This window comes from Urocampus carinirostris, chromosome 7 (assembly GCF_059441175.1).
Source record: "Urocampus carinirostris isolate Australia breed hairy pipefish chromosome 7, RoL_Ucar_1.0, whole genome shotgun sequence".
Taxonomy (NCBI): domain Eukaryota; kingdom Metazoa; phylum Chordata; class Actinopteri; order Syngnathiformes; family Syngnathidae; genus Urocampus; species Urocampus carinirostris.
In genome coordinates this window covers 17,348,189-17,365,299 of record NC_142355.1, presented here as the reverse complement: position 1 = coordinate 17,365,299, position 17,111 = coordinate 17,348,189, and the positions used below count along the sequence as shown (strand labels likewise).

The following is a 17,111-nucleotide window of genomic DNA, read 5'->3' as shown; positions in this document are numbered from 1 at the left end:
CGACCTTGACCATACGTGTATGCAGTATTATGATGAGGGCCACAGATGAGTACGGTGAGAGTCCAAAGCCCTCGGGATGACAGGATGCACACACTCGTTTGGATCATACTTTTATTTGGTTGTGTATTTCCACATGGGCGAGAGGCTGGAGCAGGGCCTACATGCACAACGATACTTTCATACAGATTCAGTCATACCCATGCACAAACACTACTATATTCTCTCACACATTCTGTTATACTGTCATACAGGCTAATAGCCTCTCTCGCACAGACTCCTAGACTCACATGCGAACTACTACACCTTATCACACTGACCACTATACTTTCATGCACACATTACTATACTCTTTCACATATATTACTATACTCTCACACACACTGTTATACTCTCTCTCACACACACTCTCGTACACACTCTACTGTATTCTCACACATACTACCATACTCTAATATGCACTGTACTGTGCTGTCACATACACACTACTATACTCTCTCACGTATACTAGTTTACTCCCATCTATACTAATGAACCGGGGCAACTTAAGTTTGACTCAGAACTGTATGACATATACACACAGATCAGTGTCCATCGCCGTGGTTACCAAGATTACCCAAAGTAAAGCCCTGAGAGGTGAGGTGATCATTGCTCCAGTTCTGAAAAAATCTAAAGTAATAGCAATTATAATGATGAATAATGGGAGTGTCTGTGAGAGAGTATAACCGTGTGTGAGAGATTCTATAGTGGTGTGTGGGGGAGTATAGTAGTGTGTTTGAGGGAGTATACTTGTAATAGTGTGTACGAGAGTCTAATAGTGTGGGAGTGTAGTGTTATGTGTGTGAGAGTACAGTAGTGTATTTGTGAAAGCATAGAAGTGTGTGTTTGAGAGTATATGAGTATGTGCGGAAGAGTATAGTAGTGTGTGTATGAGAGTATAATATATATATGTGATTGTGAGAGAGTATGTCGTAAGCTTCCCAGCCTCTCATTTACTCACATTCACTTTCGCTTGGCTTAAAAAGTGAGCCGCGTGTCGGTGAATCTCATTTGCCACGTTCCTCTTTGTTGCGGTTGAATCTACAGGGTAATAGATTTATTAAGTTTGTCTGGCACAGACGTGCGCTAGTGTGTGCGTATTGTTTCTTCTTTTCTTGTATGTGTACTTTGCATTCGTGTTGTTTTTTTGTGTGTGCCAATAAGTGTGTGTTGGCGCGCGCGTGTTTGTCCCAAGTTCTAGGGTCCGCAGAGATCAGATGAAAGGAATGAGGCCTGTGACTGATCCACTCCTCCTGAACAAGGGAATTTAACACCCCCCCTCAATCCTCTATGCGTCCCCCATCACCCCACTCACCCTGATACTGTCTGTCTCCCCAGTCTCCCTATGTCTCTTTCATTCTCTCCAAGCATGTGACCCACTTTTACCACCCACAACAATCCCCCCCTAGCCGCACACCGCTCGCTCCACGTCCCATCTGAAGACGGTCTACCGAGAACAAACCGGGGACACACAAAGAGAGGAGTAGGATGAAAACAGTAGCGCAGTTGTCGCTGTTGTTTTTTTGTGTCCTTCTGCAGCGCGCACTGGAAAAGCATGCACTCTCCGCACCTCGATCATTGTGGTTTTTCAGAAGAGTTAACAATGAAATGTTGCTTATCTGTCCTGCCCACTCAGCACCCACCAGGTAAACACTACTTGAAAAGTAGGGGCAACTTGATTTTCAGCAGCAAAAATATTTTTGCTGAAAATGATGAGTGTATTTTTGTTTTTGTAAACTACCCACACGAGGTGGTGGGGAAGCTCAGTGCAGAAACACAGATTAGTGTAGTAGCATAAGTTTTTATTGGGAGAGGGTTTCTTAGGTAGAAAACAACAATCCTGGTCCAAGATGCAGGTGAGGGGGCCAGTAAAGTCATTCAGCAAAGGCGACAATCTATGAGTTTGTAGGTTGGTACATATGATCTATAAGGTCAGGCAAGGGTTCAGAGCCAAGGGAGCTGCGTGTTTAAATAGTGATGAGGGAGAGTCATGATAGGAGGGAAATCTGGACCAGTGCACGCAATGCAACAAGGAAAATTGAATCAGGAAGTGAGTGACTAAACAAGGTAAGGTCAAGAGAGAAATGAGTGAGAGGGAACTTAGAAAGAAACAGTTACCAGCGTGCAGAACCATAAAGGTTTGGGCCAAGAGAAAATAATAAAACTCTTAAAAAAGGCTTCAGAAAAAAACAATGTTGCGATGACATCATGCTTAGTCTAGAATTATATTTCGTTGTCATCAATTGCTTGCTTGAAGTTGACATGGTACTCCAGAATGAACAAGATAAAGTTGTAATAAAGACTTAAGAGAGAAAAATGACTTAAAAGAATGTCAGGATAAATAGACAAAATACTTAGAAGACAGCCTTTGGACATTAACTTAAGTTGAAAGTGTAATTTTATTTCGTAATATTAGGACAATGACAAAAAGCGCATAGCTCCAATAGTGCACTGCAAAGTAATGCAATAACATTTAGCAGCAACCAAATTCCCAAATAAGTCGATAAATAAGACAAATACCCATTTTCTTATACAATACCCATTTTTCAGTACAACTGCCATGATCTATGTTTTTCAAAGTATTGCGCACTTGCTAAGGATGGTGATGGACTGGGAAAGAAGCTATCTCTAAGCCTGTCAGAGGAGCAAATGGTCAATGAAGGGGTGGGTTTTAACTCCGTGGATGGTATTTGTTTTTTACAATACAATTCTATTGTGAACATCAGGCTGTTATAGTGTGTTGTGTTATGGCCAAAGTTACTTCAAAGCCTACTTTTGAATGGAGATGCACTGAATTTTGGGCACAGAAACTTTGTAGGGCACAAGAGAATTGTAAGTTTCTTCCTAATGTTTGAAATAGATGTACATCTACCCTGCAATACTATTGGCTAGCTACTTTCTGATCCAACACACAGCAGTGCGTACACATCAGAGGTTATAAATTTCAACAAATTTGCTCATTTGAGTAACCATATTTTGCAAACTCATCCCAAGATACTTTATTCAAATTTAAATGTGGAAAGCAGGAAGTCAGTCCTGCCAAACTAAAGCTAAAAGGACCTTGGATCCATCTTACCGGTAACTTTTGGCCATAGTTCTGCCCCCAAGTAAATTGAGTTCAAGATCCCTGCTTTAAACATTTCCTGGGTTTAGTTTTTGGTTAAATAAACTTCATTCATTTGGTTTGAACCATTTTTTTTTACATAATATCCCTATTTTAGTCAGGTTTGATGGTTTCCAAGCATGTACAGCCTGGTTTTAACCACACCTGAGCAGTAATTTTCAGGTCTGAGGACCTAGATGGCCATTTCAGAACTTTGAATTGGTGCCTTAGTATCATTTGTGCAGTGTGCTGGGTATTATTGAAGTATCCAACCCTGGAGTAACTTTGTCACTGATTGTTGTTCATTGTTCATAAGTACAGTATCTGCTGATACTGAGTGGAATCCATGAGACTTTCTACTTGAATCAGATAAACAGTACCTGCATTGGATAAACAGCACCACAACATAATAGAAAAACCATTGTCTTTAAACCTGTTCTTCTTCGCCATGCATACCGCCCATGGTTATGTCCAAACAATACAATATTTCATCTTTCAGCAGTCCACAGCAACATATCCCGAAACTCAAATATACCATAATATACCTGAAGCAAACAGATGAAAATAAAATGTAGTTATTTAGACAGAAGGAGAAAAACATAGCATTGCATAACCAACACTTGCTATCCATTGTAAAATTACCATAATTCTAACATAATTCTGTGATGGAAGATTTGGTCCTGGGGCTGCCTGCCACAAACCCATGTGGCCAGCCTCACCATTTGAAAATAATACTTGTTCATCCACTAAATCAGCAACAAACTTATTTCACTGCTCTGCCATCTGCTGGATTTTGAGCTATACTACGCCCATTTGTGGCAAACTTCCCTAAAAAAAGAAGCACATCTTGGACTTGATGAAATCCTAAAGTGAGGAATAAATCACATTAAAGCCAATAAACCCGCAATTGTGTGTCAGAACACACTCCTCATCGGACATTTGTTTTTTAACACAACACGCGTGAATCATTGCGGTCTTGTTAACAGTAATGTATACTACTTTGGGGAGTTAATGTGGCTCAGAGCGCCACCAAAAGCCCACAAAATGGAGATATTTGCAACATTCTTAATGTGATGGTTTTTATATTGCCAGAATTCACCTCTCCTTTAAACCTCTCACCAGGAAGCAACATCACTTATCTCTAATTCAGGTGTCAACAATATTTTTAACCTGAGAGCAAGTTTTTGTTGTTGATTAGCAGCAAGGGCTACTAGTTTGATATTGATTTTCAAATCACAATTCATCGTGTTATCCGTCAAGAAGCGGCGCGGGAAACAGGAAAAAAGGACCTATTTGCGTAGACGTACTCACAATTTATTGGGGGAAGGATGAGGAGGGTGCGCACACTCGATCCGGGGATCGATGGTCGCGGAGTGGATTAGAAATCCAAACAAAAGACAAGTTGTCAAAAACAAACAAACGGATCAGACCAAAAACAAATCTGGGCCGATTTAACATGTTTTAACAGAAGTCTCACGGAGTTTATTCAGGTTTAACAAACGTTCCAGCAACGCACAGTATGTATGAATGTATGTTTTTTATATATATATATATATATATATATATATATATATATATATATATATATATATATATATATATATTTATATATATATATATACTGTATGTATATATATTGTATATTCCTTAACCACTAGGGTCATAAAACTTCTTTAATTATTTATGTGTTTTTTTTTTTCATTTAGTATTTTTCATATTGCCTTAAACAGTGACTTATTTGAAGTTTTTTCAATGTTTTCTTGTTAATTAATGGTTGTTGGCAAATGAAGCTACAGTGGATGCTTTGCGAGTGGCTCCTGGTTTTGACGACTTCCAGCTGACATCTTTAAAACTGCAAAAGTAATGTCTGGCTCCTTTTTCTCTTGTGCTTCTCTCAGCATTTACTCACATAAAATGATGCGGCGGGCCAGATTTGGCCTTTGGCAGTCTAACCCATGTGGTGCAAATAAAGACACTGATCATGTCAATGATTTGTCATGTCAGTTAGAAATGAAATTTCAGAAAAAAATCCCAATGACTGCTGAGCTATTTTCAGAACCCGTTTGCAAGCCACTTAGGTCTTCTTTGGGAGTTACAGCCCCTAAGAAAAATGACGGAATCACCAGTCTTGGGAAATCCCTCACTAAGACATTTTATTCTATAGAAAAAACTCAGATCACAAACATGAAACAATTGTAAGGTCATTCCAAAGTGCAACACATTTGCATTCAGAAACAATAAAGAAAAAACATTGCAATGGTCAGTAAATGTTACTTTTGTAGAGCAAGTGCAGGGAAATAAATATGGAATCACTTAATTCTGAGAAAGGAAATATGGAATCAGTGCAATTTGATTAGAAAATAAGGACACACCCAGTCAATTTCCTTTCCTTAATTGGGCACCTGGCTTAGATTCAGTCTGCTCGTTAGTCAGGAGTTAAAAACGGCACAGTTATCACACCTTGGAGGGCTCCTGGACTAAGAAGATTAGCAAGAATCATGGCCCAACAAGAATCATGCCTCTTGAGACCAAAGACAGGATCGTCAAACTTCTTAAAGAAGTTAACTACTCGTATGGTTGCCAAAGATGTGGGCTGTTCACTGTCAGCTGTATCGAAGTTTTGGACCAAGTACAAACGGCAATGGAAGGTTGTTAAAGTCAAGCGTACTTGTAGGCCAAGACAAACAACTTAAGACCATGTTTTGAAAACAGAAACTGCACAACAAGACACATGAAGAGAAAATGGGATGACATTGGAGTCAGTATGTGACAGAACTTTGCAAAATCGCCTAAAGAAAATAGGATTTTCCTATTGTAAAGCTGAAGAAAACCATCGTTGACGCTTAAACTCAAAGGAACAAGACTGTAATGGATGACTAGAGGAAGGTTATCTTCAGTGATGAGTCACAAAACATAGGCCAAGGTAAGAATGCTGGAACTTTTGTTTGGAGCCGTTCCGGTGAAATTTACAAAGAGGACTGCCTGAAGAAAACATCAAAATTCCCACAGTCCTTAATGAAATGGGGCTGTTTGTCTGGCAAAGGTAATGAGGAGATGTCTGTGGTCAAATCTGCCACAAATGCACAAGTTTTTATTGACATTTTGGACAGCTTTCTCATTCTTTTAGTTGCTAAAATGTTTGGGGACAATGAACTCCTTTTTCGAGATGACAATGCATTATGCCACAGAGCAAAAACTCATTACTTGGAGAAAGACGCATGCAGTCAATGTCCCAGATCTCAACGCAATTGAAATCTGTGGAAATTGAATTAAATTTGACCACAGCAAAGCTACGACCTGCAAAGATGATCAATCAAAACGAGTCGGCGCCTGATTGATGCTGCACATTGGAATGACCTTACGATTGTTTCATGTGAGTTTTTACCTAAAGAATAAATGTCTGAGTGACGGCTTGCCCAAGACTTGTGATTCCATCCTCTAGGGGTTGTACCTGATGCCTGCGGTCACCACGTCAGTGACCCCTGCTTTCATTCCATATGATGCCTTCAAACTCTTGTGAGCGTTTGTGTGCCCTGCATTCATATTCCTTCAGCAAGTGTTGACTACCTGCTGGCTGCCACTCGCTCCCCGGACAGCAAATCAGGCGCGTTGATTAATTTCAGCCTATTAGGGCCCCCTGTTCCCTTCCCGTGGACCCGCCCAGGTTAAATTGCGGCATGCACGTGGGCACGTGCACAATTGGGGATGCTGCTGGGTGAGCGATGGCAGAGGGCTTACCACAGAGGCTCCTTGTCAGAACAATATTAATGAGGGTGGCTGTGTTTGGAGTGGGGGAAGGTCTTTGATTTCAGTGTTTGGATGCAATTTTGCTTTTCCTGTGCCAGCTCTAATTAACATTATGTGTGCAAATTATAATGCATCGGTATCGTTCTTTTCATGAAAAGTGCTTTTAAAAGCTGTTTTTGTGCGTCTGTCCGTAGCTGTGTAATATCCAGCAATGCCACAGCCTGGGGGACATGAGCTTATATGTGTGTGTTTGTGTGCGCATACGCTCAGTGGAGGCCTGTCCTAGTTTCCTTCTCCTCACCGGGGATCCGAAAGGATCCAAGGACTGACGCGCATCACCTGACAGCCGTCCCTCCGCTCCGCGACCCGACACTACGCATGTGCTTTCCTGATGTGTGTTTATGCCGCAAGACGCTAGTTTGTGTTAAAGTGATGTTTAGAAATCTGTCAGTTGCGTGTGAGCTTATTTAAACACGGCGGCCTGAAGTATGAGCCCTTAACTGCTAATGTTTAAGATGGACACGGGCTGAGTGGCTTGAATCATTGAACGCAATGATCTCTATGTAAACATATGGATCCTGTACCCAGGCTAACCACAACTCTGCAGACCTCCCTTGTTTTATATTCCCAAAGGACACAAATTTGGATTTGTTAAATGAGCATAGTGGGGGTTTTTAAGGGTTATTGTTCTATCTTCGTTATTCATTATCCATTATCCGTTATCGGTCAGTTCATAATACGCTACAAAGCCTAGGAGCCGGGACACTTACTCTCAGCCAAAAGGCCAAGCTAAGGTCCTAGCCCTAAAGCCTTGCTGCGATCATTGCGAATGCACCGTTCCCGGATGTACTGCAATACCGGGCCGATGCGTGGAGTGGACAGAGTAAGCTCTTATTCCATCTCCGGATTGCAAAAATCAAAGATCATGGCAAAGGGCCAAGCTAAAAGGCCAAGCTAAGGACCTAGCATCAAGGCAAAGCTAAAGACCTAGCATCAAGGTCAAGTTAAGGACCTAGCAACAAAAGAGGCCAAGCTAAGGACCTAGCATCAAAGCCTTGCAAATGAGCATAGTTTATTATTTAGCACCTCCTAGTGGTAGAAGAAAAATTAAAGTTGAAAGTTAAATATTTTCTCTGATATCTGGTAACAATGCCCAACTGAGTTCAAAGTGCCATTATGCTTTATTGTTCTCCGTGCCTATCTGCTTTTATCTTACTTCAAGCAAAGGTGTTCCAGGCAAAACTGTCTTTAGCAAGCTATTTTGCTAGCTTTTTAGATAGCTATCTTTATACCCATCCATCCATTATCTGCACCGCTTATCCTCAGTAGGGTCGCGGGGGGTGCTGGAGCCCATCCCAGCCATCTGTGGGCAGGGGAACCCCCGGAACTGGTTGACAGCCAGTCGCAGGGCACACAGGGACAGACAATTCGCTCGCTCATTCACACCTAGGGACAATTTTGACCGGCCAATTAACCTGACATGCATGTTTTTGGAATGCGGGAGGGAACCGGAGTGCCCGGAGGAAACACACACACAAGCACAGGGAGAACATGCAAACTTCGCACAGGTAGGTTGGTAGCTGGATTAGAACCCATAACCTCAGAACTGTGCCGCACACGCGCTAACCACCGCGCCGCCGTGCTGCCCTGCTATCTTTATAACTTTTAGCTATTTAGCAAGCGATCTAGCTAGACTTTTTTTGCATGCTATCTAGCTAATATCCTACTTTTTTGGGGTATTTATCAAGTCAAAGTTTGGGCTTTTTTTCTGGGTAATTATCCAGCTTTTTTTTTTTATTTCTATCTTATTATTTAGATGGCTTTTTACTCTTAGCTAGCTATCTAGGTCCCTTTTCGTTTTTGACCTGTTTACCTTTTTAGCTATTTAGCAAGCTATCTAGCTAGATTGTTATTTTAGAAATGCATATCAATCTGGGTGGGTGACCTTTGCGCTAATTAGTTACAAAAATTAGCTCTCAGCTCAAAAAATGTTGGAGACCCTTGTCTTCAGCTGGTAAATCATTGCGTAATTACCGTAATATAGTACTGTAATACATCGAAATCTGTCCCCCCAGCCCTCGTTTATAAAACTCACCCAAACTTTGAGTTCTTTGTAGGTAAAAAAATATTTTAAAAATGTGCTTATACCATGATAAATACATAAAGTTAAAACCATAGATGATTTGAACTTATGTCTCCCTTCTAAGGATTTCTTCTAACTTTGAGACCATTTCCGGAGGGTCAAGGGTCACGTTTGACTATTCGTAAAATATCCATAATCACATCTCATCAATCTCTCGTGACCACTTGGCTGCATTCTTTATGAGAGCATATTAATGTGCCGGTCTATAGGCGCCTTTATTCAAAAACTGCCATTAATATATTATAGGCTGCTAATGCTGTTATAAAAGAAGATCCGAGCGCATTAAAATTTCACGAAGAACGAAAAGATAAAAGTACCGGAGAACTTTTCTCATACATTTGGTTGTTTATCGGCTTCTGAAACGTGATTGTCCTTCACGTGATCAGACCGCTCCACAAAAAACAATAACTCATTGAAGTATAACGAAAGTATTTAATGAGACGGAGGCGCATTTTCAATAATTTACCACGGCTAAGTGTGCCTCCCTCGCTAATAAAAGTGCTGATCAGCGAATTTGGAATAGGTCTTGAAAGGAACATTGCTTGACCTCTCTGACGGGGCCCTCGTCCCCGATGAAACGGCCCTTGCGGGGTCCGAGCTGCGTCAGCAACGGTGTTTCACATTTGAGAGGTCGTGACCTCACGGCCTTAGGTACAACTGTCTTCATGCCGCTGATTAGATCTAAAAATCCCGAAGAAACGCAGTGACTCTCCATTCGGCAAAACTTTTTAAAAGGGACAGTGTCGATAATTCAAGCACTGGATGTCATTCTCTGGTGTTGAGCAATTCTCTGCAAAAAAAGACAAAGTAGAATACAAATATTGTATTGTTCGGACTATAGAGCGCACCTGATCATAAGCAGCACCCAGTACATTTTTAAGGGAAAACCATTTTGTACATTCAAAAGCCGCACCTGACTACAAGCCGCATGTGCCCACATTGAAACATTAGAAAGACAGTACACAAAGTAGTTTTAACAAAACAATTGCGTATGTACACTGTCACTGAAATACGTCATGCCAGATATCATCTGAAGTATTAAACTCTTGGGATTCATGACATAAGCAACATTTTAAAATTTACTCATCAGACAAACATCACAATCAGTCTGAAATTACATACCCTGGCTGTCTTCAACTGAATCCATAGAATACAATCGTGTAAAACATTTACTCCAAAACACACGATAGTGCAGACAGATAAATAGGAATCGGCCTAAAACATTTTCGTTTTGGTCTTCATCTAATCCGTTTTCTTCACCATATTATTTCCATTTACAAATAAACAGACTTGTGAAATAATTCTCAATATGGTAGTTAGCTCTGTCCTTTTGATTTTGTTGGTATTTGTTGGAGGTGCCTTGACCCAAAACCTAGCTAAAGACACTCACAGAGGCCTAAAGTACAACTGTTTACATTTTCTCAAAAAACAGTTTCGCCTTTTTTGAGCCTATAAGCAACATACAAGCACACACACACACAAATCGGGATTTATAAAGTAGTGTAGATAGATTAGATTGTTTTTTTTGATTAGTCAAGTTTTTCATATCCACTAGAACAGGGATGGGCGATATTGTTGAGTTGCAGGCCCTATTGGGTCAAAAACATTGGACAAAAGAAGGAAAAATATTTTTTTCTACCAATACTGTTTCAAATTTGATACCTCAGCAAAACATGACTGGACAATTTAGGCCTGTCTCAATTTTGTGGCATTAATTTAAATATTTTTTGCACATTCCATCCTGACAAAATTAAGAAAGCAACCAAAATAGATCTAGATAAGTCTTTTGAGAATAGCAGCAATGATATGCATTATTGAATAAACAGACATGCAGAGATTTGAAGTTACTTGTTATATTTCTTTTTGTTTTAATGAATTTACCATTCCATTAAATTGGTTTTTCAAACTATCAGAAATAAAAAAATAAAATAAATGATGTCTCTTTTGAAACCACTCAACAATATGCATTGAAAAACTCAAAATCCAATACAATTACAGTAGCTCAGTAGTTTTTTTGTTTTTTCAATTAAATTTGATAAATACCTTTATAAATAAAATAAATCCATGATAAAAGTGGCAAAAGAGATGAATGTAGTTGGCTAGTTTAATGTTGGGGACACTGGCATGGTTTCCGCAGATCCTTGAAAAGTTTTAATAGGCATTTAATTCATTATTCTAAAAATCAGGCCTTAATTGTCAATAAGATGTTCCATTTTTGAGAGTCTTAAAAGTATAATCACAATAATAAGATTTATATTGAACTAAAAAGATTTGGACACATTTATTAATTGCCTTTTTTTTTTTAAATAAGTCAGTGATTTACTTTCGGGGCAACACTGCATGACCACAATAAGAGAATTGTCAAAACGGTGATGTAATTTCAGTGAGGCCTTTCAGAACAGATAAATGACTTGGGTCTAGCCACAAAAAGCTAAAATCTGCAATATGTACGAGCCACGATGTATTGTGTGCAAGAAATATTTGTGTTTCTTTGTTTTGTTTGTTCACATTGTGTGTATTTTTGTCAACTTGGTCTTAAATTTTATTTTAAAAAGTCTTGAAATTAACTTGCCTAAAGCTGATGGGGACATGAGTGCCACCAAATCAACACTTGTTCATTAGTTGTCCTTTTTCAACTCTTTTGTACGTATCGTTATACTTTACAGGGTGTTTCAGTAGATATATAATTCAGCTGGTTCAAAACGCCTCTGCTCGCATCATCACAAAAACATCTTCCCAGCAGCACATCACCCCCGTTCTCCAACAGCTACACTGGCTTCCTGTTCAACATCGCATCAGCTACAAACTGATCCTATATACATATATGGCCATTCACAACCTGGCCCCTCCTTACCTGTCCGACCTTCTCCAGGTGCACATCCCCACTCGCTCCTTCAGATCTTCGTCCTCCCTCCGACTGTCAGTGCCCCCTGCCCACCTGAGCACCATGGGAGCCAGAGCCTTCAGTTGCGCTGCTCCAAAGCTTTGGAACAATCTACCTCCGGACCTCCAAAACTGCACACCTCTCTCCACTTTTAAGTCCCGTCTAAAAACACACCTGTTCAGGACTGCCTACAACACATAGCTTCTCCATTTCCTATGTTTTTATGATTTTATGTCTTGTTTTTTTAATTTAATATTTCGCTTACAATTTTTTACATTGTATTTTCTCATCGTCTGTACAGTGTCCTTGGGTGGCTTGAAAGGCGCTTTTAAATCAAATGCATTATTATTATTATTATATATCCTTTGAATATGAATAATAACTACTATGATGAATACATGTATGTCCCTTTACTAACTCACAAGTAGATAATGTGTATATTAAAAAAAGAATAGTAATCTGCTGGATTACCGACTTGACGTATTCTGTGTCCCAGTCAGTGCGCATACTTGACATTTTTGAAAATGTTTACATAATCCACAAGCTTTTAAATTTCTCATTCAGATTTGGAAGAACAATTTGTCCGATCTTTAAAAATAATCGTTTTTTAATTTGATTTCCTTTAATCATGTACTGTCTGTGATATTAACATCCGAAAAGGATATCACATTTTTATTTTTAAAATGTTCATTTGACTGGCTGGATGAAAAAGCCCGACAGCCCGCTTGAGGCTCACGGGCCGTAGTTTGCCTACACCTGAACTAGAAAGCGCTATATAATTTACACTGTCCTTTTAAATGTAATTTATTGTATCTATGTTTTCAGGTAAGCGTGTTCAGGAGTGGGTATGCGTGATGTTGTGCCTGATCCTCTTTGTGGTGAACTTCTCCTTGCTCCTACTGCAATTCTCCACCCTGCACGTCTACAAGATCTTCCTCGGCATCGGTGAGGTGGACAGCCGCAATCTCCATACTCAATTTAGGGGCGACTGATTTCTTGAATCCCTAAAAACGACACCAGAAAACGAATACTCGAAGGGCTGCAACAAAAAATCGATAAAACTGATTATTAAAAGCGTTGGCAACTAATTCCATCATCGATTCGTAGTTTCGTGATATATATAAGCCGTTGTGGTACCACATTGGTCCCGTAGAGAGACTGCATCCATAAATGCATCTTACAATTTGTTTACGTGATTGTTTTCTTTCCTATTGCATCATAGCAGACAAAATTGGCATGAAGCAGTCGAACACTACAAAGTTAACAATTTTCAAGGGGAACAGAGAGTGCTGCAAAAATACATGTAAAAAAAAAACTAAAGAATGATAATGATGTCTTTAACTCAACAAAATGTTGAAAAGTGGGTTTTCCTCATTATATATATATATATATATATATATATATATATATATATATATATTGCGAATAAAATCCAACAAGAGATTAAATGTATTGATATATTTTTGTTTTGAATGGTAAATCCAAATGTAATATGATCTTTGGATAAATTGGTAGGAAATTATTTTTAATGGTTAAGCTATTTGACAAACAGTTGGATTTTTTTTTGTTGTTTTGTAAAAATAATTATATAATAAGGCCTTAACTGGCTTTAAAAGGTCTTAAATCCAGTTTTTGAAAGTCTTAAATATATGAACACATGACTACGATTTATATTGGTTTGAAGTAAAAGATTTAGTTACATTTATTAATTGTCTTTTTTTTAATAATGCATCGATTTACCTTGGGGTCAAAATGGCTTGAGCACAGTAACAGAAGTATAAAAACAGTGATGTGGTTTCAGTCAGGCCTTTTAGAGCAGTGATGTTTACTTTGAACCCTGGGAAAGTGTACGTTTATTGAGGAGTGGCTGTCAGATAAACGGTTTTCCCATGGCTATAAGGTGTGCCCGGTAACGTGTACGGGGGACCATGTATCGTGAGCAAAAAATATTTGTGATTTGCATTAGCTCAGGAGGTAAAGCCCTCGTCTTGGGGTGAAGAGATCGCAGGTTCGATTCCCGGCTCTTCTGTGTTTTATGCCGAAGTGTCCTTGGGCAAGACACTGAATCCCTAATGCCCCCAATAAGCAGCATAGCCGCTATTAGTGAGTGTGTGTGTGAATGGGTAAGTGTGAAGCACATTGTAAAGCGCTTTGGGAGGTCTTTATTGACTTGAAAAGCGCTATATAAATGCAGACCATTTACCATTTCTTTGTTTTGTTTGTTTCAATTGGTCTTACATTTGATTTCAAAAGGCTTTAAAAAGTCTTCAAAAGTATGGAATTTAACTTGCCTTAAGCTATAGGAACCCTGTTACAATAAAAGAACACTTATGGATCTGGTAAATCAAATGCAAATTTATATGTAAAGCACTTTTCTGGCAATAAATTGTCAGTCAAGGGACTGTATAAAAACTCAGGGTACATTTAAATATAGAATTGCCTTTTTCCCCAACTTACTACCCAAACACCAGAACCACTGACACATCCAATGGTTAAAAGAAAATGAATACAAAATATTTATCATTATGGAAAGGCACAGACTAACCGTGTGAAGAAGAAAAGGGGATCTGAGAGTCAGTCTGGCACTGTTTGTCTTTTTCTGTACCCTTTATCTTTTGTATTCTAGGCAAATTATTGTGTCAATGATAATAATTAGTCTTCCAATTGTTTGATCGCTTCATGAACTTTTATGTGTGTTTATCTTATAGTGCTGGGAATCTTGACTGCAGACTTTGCATCAGGAATCGTGCATTGGGGGGCTGATACTTGGGGGTCTGTAGATATCCCTCTCATTGGCAAGGTAAGAACAAGCATCTACTAAATATTTGCTGTTTTGTAAAACTGCACCTGAAGCAAGTCGGTCACATGTTGGTTGCTGATAGTTGCAGATTGCTACAGATTAGTGGCAGAAATTCAAGACTTATGAGCATTAACTGTGTAGTCCCTCAAAGGTCTGTGTTAGGAACTTTATTGTATGGATATGACCTGTGTAATTGACACATTATCAAAATTATTTATTTTTTATTTGCTATCAAGAGCACATTATTTGGATCGGGTACAAACTTACAGGAATTGCTTGCAGCGATAACTGTAGAACTTAAAAAAGTAAAGGAATTGTCTTATTAAAACAAACTATCATTAAAATGTATAAAAAAAAGGCTGTGCAATTGGGGAGAAGCAAAAAAGACCAGTAATAAAGGTAATGGGTAAAACGTAGGTAATTTTAGAGTTAAAATAGTTTTATATTTTAAGTTTCTCAGAGTGATTATTAGCCAGCGTATTAAAATTTGAAGATATAGTAAAACTTAAAACCTGAATAACGGTTTACAAACCAAGTAAGCACCAGCTTCCAACAAATATTCAAAATTTGTTATTCTACAATGCAGACAAATATAGGTGGAATCCATAACTTCCAGATCCAATATTATCACACAACATTGGAAAGGCTTTGTGTCATCCGAAAAAGGTAGTTACTTACGGAACAATTTTGATCAAAGGTGGTACGTATCAAATGCAGCACGCAAAACTGAACGTCAAGGTTGCTCTTGCTGCGGTAACAAATTGGAGAACTTCAAATTCTGTCGAAGAAAGGTGTAATTCATATCGATTATGCATTTTTTTTAAATTGTATTGATAGTTTACTTATGATTTAATAAGTATTTGATGTACAAACCCTGGTACAGGGTGCACAACCACCTGATTGTGATTTCTCGTCACGGCAACATATAATGCCGATACTGTCACGGTCAATTTGGTGCTTGTCAATTTGGCATTTTTCCATTTTTTTCACACACAAACATTCCAAAACACGTAATGCTTCTATTGGCACAAGCAGATAGTTTCACCACGCAGCCAATTGGAATAAAGGTTATAGTCGTCGCGGCCAATTAGATTGCGAGTGATCAGGTGCAGCGTGCAAATTTGTTTTGATTAATGAGACGGGTTATGAAATATTCATAAACAATTACGCGTTTGTCGAATGTTTGTGTACAGAGACCTGAAGCATCCTAATTATACGAGCAGCTATCATTTCTGTCAAAGCGCTAATTAATTACTGTATGATTCATGTTGTCTAGGTTTATATTTAATTAGTATGTTTAAACATCCAGAATTCGCTACTTGCTACTGCTGTCATCAAATCAACGAAATTAAGTTTTATTGTTTTTCTTTTTAAACTTACTAATGATGAAGAGGTTCTTATCACCGCAAGTTCAACCAAAAGAAAGCATTTTTTTTTTTTTTTTTTATTATCTTTGCCTCACCCATGCAGTAATTCCTTGGTTATCGCAGTTAATGGAGACAAGAAGGAAGGTCCGGAAGCATGAAGTTATTCGATGCAGGCTTTTGATTGGCTGCCGAGTATGCAAATTGCCAAATGAATGAAATTCAGAAATTTCTAAACCGAACGAAGATTTCAAAATCGGAATAAAGCAAACATTTGATTTGAAAGAAAAATCTGTTGGTTTTTTGTTTTTCTTTTTTTTTCCTTGAAAAAGTTGTTGTCCACCCGGGTGGAGACGTTTTGTAAGTTGTACGCCCGACGCAAAAAATGCACGCCAGGGCGTCCGGGCAGACGTTATTTCATACACTGCAAAAAAAGAAAGCATTCCAAAAACTCTACAAATCAAAATTAGAGAACAACAATGACTTTAGCATGGAAACTAAATCTGGGTATCGGCCAATGCGAAAATCCAATCAATCTTTGTTTTCCTCAAAGCCCGGGCCCTCAGCCGACATTTTTTTAAACCCAATTCAGCCCGCGACCTGTGTAAAACCTTACACACCCTTGTGCTGAAAAATACACCATGTTCCTTGAATTAAATGCATCAATTTTAATCTCATATATTCCATTATTAGTTTTTGAAAACATGGGAAGAGGGAACAAACCTTCCTGTGTGGAGTTTGCATGTTCTCCACATGCTTGCGTGGGTTTACTCCCTCATTTTAAAAACATGCATATTAGGTTAATTGGCCGGTCCAAATTCTCCCTAGGTGTGAATGAGCGGGTGAGTTGTCTTACTCTCTGTGCCCTGCGACTGGCTGGCAACCAGTTCATTGTGTTCGCTTGCCCACTAACCGAAGATATCTGGGATGGGCTCCAGCACCCCCGCAACCCAACTGAGGATAAGCGGTGCAGGGGATGGATGGATGGGAATAGGGGAAAAAAATATTGCATGAAATAATACTACCAATACTAA

At 39.0% G+C, this 17,111-nt stretch overlaps 1 protein-coding gene and 1 pseudogene across 1 annotated transcript in view; one reads left to right on the top strand and one right to left on the bottom strand.

Moving 5' to 3' along the window:
- Positions 1 to 17,111, top strand: part of peds1a (plasmanylethanolamine desaturase 1a) — a 46,733-nt gene that overhangs the window by 9,865 nt on the left and 19,757 nt on the right. Inside the window, exons 2-3 of the mRNA XM_088339931.1 lie at positions 12,739 to 12,858; positions 14,622 to 14,713. Coding sequence (XP_088196057.1) covers positions 12,739 to 12,858; positions 14,622 to 14,713 — 212 coding nt within the window. The remainder of the gene's footprint in view (positions 1 to 12,738; positions 12,859 to 14,621; positions 14,714 to 17,111) is intronic.
- LOC148362501 (U2 spliceosomal RNA) lies at positions 7,711 to 7,848 on the bottom strand (annotated as a pseudogene).